Genomic DNA, 6,267 nt, shown 5'->3' with positions numbered 1-6,267 from the left:
ATTTCGGACACAGCCATGATCTCATTTTCCTGCGCGCTGCGCCGAGGAAGGACCGATTAACTTGTGACGTAATTCCTCTGCGCCAAGACAAGCGGTGTCGTTGAGGAAAACAAATGATCCAGATCCCTTCATCTGTTGTTTAATTTTATTCCTGCATATTGACTTGAATTTCTTCATAAGGGCGGTTTCACGGCGAGTATGTATTTAGCTGAGAGTAGTTGACTTCAATTGAGCTTTAGATGAAGTTTAATTCAGTTTGGACGGAGCTTAAAACGTTTGGAATCTAAACATTATTACAATTACTAATTATTAATCGATTCAAACAATGTTTCTGCTGTATTCCTGTAAGCTGGACAACTGAGCGCAGCTTACCACAGATGCTTATATTTATTTGAGTTATACCTCTTAAACTCTTATAAACTATGTAACTTATTATCTTTAAAAGAGATGCACTGGTTGTGTTTCAAAGCTTAGTGAGCTTCCTAGTTAGACTTTTTAGGGCGTGCAGCATGTTTGGACTGCATGGGTTTGCATCTTTGTAAGCATCATAGCAGTTTGCAGAATTTTTGGGGCATCAAAGGTGCAGTGGAAAAAGGTTTGTGATCCAAAAAATGCTAGACAGGTAGCTTGCTGTGTTTTGAAACACGACTATTAATTTATTGATTTATTTACTGTTTTTGTTTTGTGTGTGTGTGTGTATGTTTTTTGCAGAAGGCGCTCAGTATGGCGTTAAAATCTGGAGAAGAGCGCCTGAAGGAGATGGAGGCAGAGATGGCGCTGTGAGTTTTTCACATTTCATTCATGTTTGGTTGTTCCAGCTGTTTATTTGTGTGTTTTGGAGTGTGTAGAATAGAGCATTTCTGACTTCATGTGTGTTGATGTTGTTGCTTCTTCTGTAGGTTTGAGCAGGAGGTGTTGGGAGGACCTGTGGCATCTACAGTGGTTGAAGCTGTTCCAGTCGCTCTGGCAATGCCAGCTGTACCCATGATCAGGCCCATTATTGGCACGAACACCTACAGACAGGTATTAATGACTGATTACTAAAAAAAAAAAACTACGATTTGACATTGTATTGGCACGGCTGGCTCACAAGCTGCGACAAAGGAAACAAAATGTTTTTGTATGCTGGGGATGAGTGGGTTAACACATTGCTATATTAATAAGTGAAAATTGAATTAAAAATAAGACATTAACATTTATATTATATATATACTGTACATATATATTAAAGTATTATAGTTATAATTCGATTCCTAAAAACATTGATCAATTCTGACTAACTTTTCTTATTATTATTTTTGTTTATTAGGTCCAGCAGAGTTTGGATGCAAGAGCTGCCACTTTAGTTGGCCCGCCGCCTACATTTGTCGGTCCTGGTACAATTATTTCACACTCTTATTATACAGTTTAAGGAAAAGTCATATATTGAAAGTAGCTGACAATCATCTGATATTTATTTGTAGCTATGCCGGCAGTAGCGCCGCCTCCAATGATGCGTCCAGCATTTGTCCCGCATGTCTTACAGAGACCAGGTAATCAGGATTCCCATTATTGTGTGTGTGTGTATTTATATTCAAAGGGGATTGAGCCATATATATATATATATATATATATCAGTGCTGGGTTTTAATTGCATCCAAAATAAAGGTTTGTTTTTACATAAAATATTTGTGGGTTTTGTATAGATAAATACACAAATATGCATGTATATATTTTAGAAAAATGTTTTAATTATATATATATATATATATATATATATATATACATATACATGCAAATATTTCTTAACAGTACATGCATATGTGTGCATTTATACATACAAAACAAATATATATTGTAAAAACAAACCTTTATTTTGGATGTGATTAATCTTTGCCCAGCACTGGGCAATATGGACAAAAAAAATCATATCCCAGTATTTTACGATATGTGCAAAATGAAAATATTTGCATGACTTTCTTACATTTAGAGATGGAGAATATACCTGAAATGTAAGTTATGCTGAGGAATCACATCTCAAACGCATTAATCAGCGTCGGATATGGATAATGCACTTTTCCCACTGTTTCGTAAAAAATAAAATAACGCTATATTGTGCAAATTTCTTATACTGTGCAACCAATGATATTTAAATATGATATTTTTAAAAACATTTTCTATTTACAGAACAATATAGAGCCTAAAATATAATGATGCAAATTTTAAAATATCTAAATGTGTTTTTTTCCAGTGGGTCAGAGAATGCCACTAATGCGTGGTCCACCTCCTCAGGGCATGATAGCACCTCCTCTTCCCAGACCTCCACCTCCTCCACCCATGATGATGGCTCCACCAATGCCAGGACCTCCTCAGCCCTCCATGGGTCCAGTTGGACCACCCATGGGGCTCATGCCTCCAGTGGGTATTTTCTGAATTGCAATCAGGTGTCAGGGTATTTTTAAGGTTACTTTGTGCTTTAAAAAGTGAGATGTCAGTATCACAAATGTTTTTCTAAATAAATGGCAGGTTGGAAACATGAACCCTATGCCTCCGGCACCACAGCGGCCCATGAGTCAAGCCCCTGCGAAGATCACTCCCAGTGTTATACAGGCGGCCCCCACGGTTTACACAGCACCCCCTGCCCCAAAGAGAATCGACTTCAAGAGCCAAAAACAAGCACGCATGGTAAAGTATCAACACGCACAAAAGTCCATTTGCTTATTTCACTGATTTGCTTGAAAGTTCGGTGCTGACATTTTATATAGATCACACTCACGAGGTGTAATTTAAAAATATGCAGTACATCCACTATAAAAAAGGTCCATGACCTTTTAAAGTCCCCCTGCAGTCAATAATTGTATCCCTTAACTCAACTTTGAAAATCCAAATTACATGTTGAAAGGTTTTTTCCTGTGAAAATAATTTCTTCATGCCTTAAAAGGATATTCCGTTTTTCATATTAAACTATGTTATTCCCTTACCTAAGACGAGTTGATGCATACCTCTCTCGTCAGTCGCTCTGGCGCGCGAGACACTTTGATAGCACTTAACTAGCCCAGTTCATTCATTAGGATCCAAGCAGAGAAGCGACCAAACACCTCCACGGTTTCCCTGTTTAAATACAGTTACAAATTGGAAATTGGAAAGGTTTGCAAATTGTGGTGTACATGCTTGGATAAGCCATGGAAATGCATTAGTGCTGTGAGAACCCTGTAGGACCTATTCACTGTTTCCAGAGCATCAATTTTTAATTTCAAAGCACCATATGATTCATTAAAAAAAAAAAAAACATTGTAAGTGAGAAATTTAAATCTCCTTGTGTTTCCTTTGCAATGCTTGTAATGATATAAACCTTCTCTCGGTTTGTTTTCTCAGGAGGAGTTGTCAGCATTGGTGGCGGAGCAGCAGGCCGCAGTCAAGGCAGCTGGGCTTCTGGAATTGAAGAAGGAGGTGGTCCCTGATGACAGCAAGATCGGGCCGAGCAAGCCAGAGCCTGAGCCTACACATGTTGAGGTTTAATATTTACCTATTCAGTTTGCTCAGGACGTATTACACTTACAGGGGTTGGACGAAAGACATTGTGGCCAGAAGGATTTTTAGCCATTCCTTTTCGATAACTGTGTCCTTGTCACTATGTGATTCTGCTGAGAGAGCATGCTCTCTCAGCATATATGTATATACATATATATAAAGATATAAATATATTGTGGCCATGAACTAAGAATTTTGTTCCCGCGTTTTAGTAAATCGTAACCAAGTTAAATTAATTAATGCCCTCAATTTGATTGAACTAAAATAAGGGTAAGGCTTGTTTATTGATATAGCACATTTCATACACAATGGTAATTCAAAGCGCTTTAAATAGAAGACATTAAAATATTAATATTAAGAATAATTAAAACAGTTTAGAATTTAAAAGTATAGTAAAAACAGTCATACGAACAGTGGTACAGTGCTCATTAATGCATAGCTAAGGGAACTAACTATTACAACGTGGCCATGATTTAGTAAATCGAGGGAACGAATTATTATATTGTGTCGTGTGTATTATTTACTTAAAACAAGGGAACGACTTACTAGTTTGAAAGTCGTAAAAATGAATTGATAATTCATAGCAAATATATGCTTATTTTTTCCTACGGCTCAGAATAAAACCTTTTAAAAGAGACTTTTTTTTTAATCTCACAATTTCGAGTTTACATTCTGACTTTATTTCTCAGAATTGCATTATAAAATGACTTTTTATCTCGCAATTCTGACTTTATGACTTTATAACTATTTTTTCTATTATTTTCTGGCGTTATATCTCCCAATTCTGACATCTTTTCTCAGAATTGTGAGATATAAACTTGCAATTGTGAGTTATAAAGACAAATTCTGAGGAAAAATATAGATTTTTTTTTTCCTCAGAATTGCAAGTTTATTTCTCTTAATTCTGACTTTTACACACAATTGTGACTTTATATCATGAAATTCTGATATTATTATAAAAAAATCGCAATTACCTTTTTTATTTTTTATTCTGTGACGGAAACAAGCTTCCATTGTGCTCTGTATTTTAGCAGCAAGTTAACTTAAACTTATTTATTTTGTTTAAAAAAATCTTATATTTATATTTAGTTTTATTTCAGCTTTATATCAATTAACATGCCGTAAACATAATTTCTAATAGTTATACTAATAACAATTCTTGATATGAATATGGTTCTGATTATTTCTTTATTTACATATCCCTAGCCTGCTGATACCAGCACAGAAGACAAGAAGAAAGGGAAACAGGAAAAGCAGAAGAAATGCATCCGGGTGGCAGCTGGTGTCACATGGGAGGACACCAGCCTATTAGAGTGGGAAACAGGTGTGTGAACATTTAGACAATACAACATTCTTTATTTAAATTTTTTTTTTTTTAAAGCAGCCAAAAACATATAATCTACTGTACGTCGTTCTTGTCTTCTCAGATGATTTCCGGATATTTTGTGGAGATCTGGGGAATGAGGTGAACGATGACATTCTGGCGAGAGCGTTTAGCCGTTATCCATCCTTCCTGAAGGCGAAGGTTGTTCGAGACAAACGCACTGGGAAAACAAAAGGTTACGGCTTCGTGAGTTTTAAAGACCCCAATGATTATGTGCGCGCCATGAGAGAAATGAACGGTGAGTTAAAATTGTGGGGTTGTTTTTTTCCGAGTTTTATATTTTTTAAATTAATCTGCAAGGATGCACTAAATTGATCAAAAGTGACAGTAAAGACATTTATAATGTTTCAGAACATTCTGCTCTTCATCAAAGGTGAATTATCATGGTTTCCACAAAAATATGAAGCAGCACAACTATTTTCAACATTGATAATAATAAGAAACGTTTCTTAAGAAGCAAATCAGCATATTAAAGGATTTATGAATGATCATGTGACACTGAAGACTAGAGTAATGATGCTGAAAAAACAGCGTCACAGGAATAAATTATATTTAATTAAATTATATTTAATATATTTGCATAGAAAGTGTTTTGAAAGTGTGTTTTTACTGTATTTTTTTTTTTTTTTACCAAATAAAAGCTATCTTGGTAAGCAAACACCACATTAGTTTCACTAAACACATTTGAAATGATCTCCAGGACAATTTAATTTTTGAAAAAGTCTGAAATCAAACTTAGATCTGTATCCAGCACATCTGGAACTGTTAAATTCACACTCTTGTCTTTGTCTTTAGGGAGGTATGTGGGCAGCAGACCCATCAAATTGAGAAAGAGTTCATGGAAGGACCGCAATCTGGAAGTTGTGCGTAAGAAACAGAAGGAGAAAAAGAAGTTGGGACTGAGATAATCCATCTACACTGACACTGTGGACTTGATTTGTTTGATCCAGGTCATATATGACGAGTAGGAGTCAGTCACAATCCTCCATTAGTTACAAACAAGCGACTGTCAACGTCCCACATGGCCCTTATTACTAATAAATCTACATTTATTTTCATGTGTATTGTCACACACTCTCTCACTGCATGCTGTAAAAATCTTTCACTTGTCCAGAATGCATCAAGAGAGATTTTTAAACGTGTAGTTATGAAACTAGTTTGGATATTGGTTTTGTACCCCATGCCCCCATCCATGTCATAAACATTTAACTTCAAAGTTCAGGCGGCAGTTACGTTTGTTGCTATACCAGGTGGATGTTTGAATTAATTATGTGTAAAAAATAATGCAAATTTTTTCAATAAACTGGAGTTTCTTTAGTTTCAATTCTGACCCGTTTATTAAATCTCGAATGCCTCAACTTGTGATTCTGACA

At 35.7% G+C, this 6,267-nt stretch overlaps 1 protein-coding gene across 4 annotated transcripts; it reads left to right on the top strand.

Moving 5' to 3' along the window:
• The first annotated feature begins 37 nt into the window (after positions 1 to 37).
• On the top strand, positions 38 to 6,218 carry rbm42 (RNA binding motif protein 42). 4 transcript variants are annotated; one of them, XM_089117985.1, is made up of 11 exons: positions 38 to 196; positions 712 to 779; positions 900 to 1,023; positions 1,310 to 1,370; positions 1,464 to 1,532; positions 2,231 to 2,397; positions 2,506 to 2,664; positions 3,355 to 3,492; positions 4,717 to 4,834; positions 4,938 to 5,132; positions 5,690 to 6,218. In XM_089117985.1, the coding sequence occupies exons 2-11, from the start codon at positions 724 to 726 to the stop codon at positions 5,800 to 5,802; spliced, it is 1,200 nt and encodes a 399-aa protein (XP_088974111.1). In that variant the 5' UTR covers positions 38 to 196; positions 712 to 723; the 3' UTR covers positions 5,803 to 6,218. The 4 variants fall into 4 exon arrangements, with proteins under 4 accessions (XP_088974111.1, XP_088974109.1, XP_088974110.1 ...); XM_089117983.1 differs by having other exon boundaries at positions 1,310 to 1,376; XM_089117984.1 differs by having other exon boundaries at positions 57 to 595; positions 1,310 to 1,376.
• Positions 6,219 to 6,267: the final 49 nt, after the last annotated feature.

This window comes from Pimephales promelas, chromosome 12 (genome assembly GCF_988280905.1).
Source record: "Pimephales promelas chromosome 12, fPimPro1.hap1.1, whole genome shotgun sequence".
In the NCBI taxonomy this organism is placed as follows: Eukaryota; Metazoa; Chordata; class Actinopteri; order Cypriniformes; family Leuciscidae; genus Pimephales; species Pimephales promelas.
This window is presented reverse-complemented; position numbering and strand designations above follow the sequence as displayed.

Bases quoted from the DNA above. Each gene is read 5' to 3' on its own strand.
- rbm42 (XM_089117983.1), top strand. From the start codon at position 724: ATGGCGTTAAAATCTGGAGAAGAGCGCCTGAAGGAGATGGAGGCAGAG. The intron at 1,024-1,309 runs GTATTAATGACT...TTTGTTTATTAG, and splicing joins GCACGAACACCTACAGACAG to GTCCAGCAGAGTTTGGATGC. The intron at 2,398-2,505 runs GTGGGTATTTTC...AATAAATGGCAG, and splicing joins CCATGGGGCTCATGCCTCCA to GTTGGAAACATGAACCCTAT.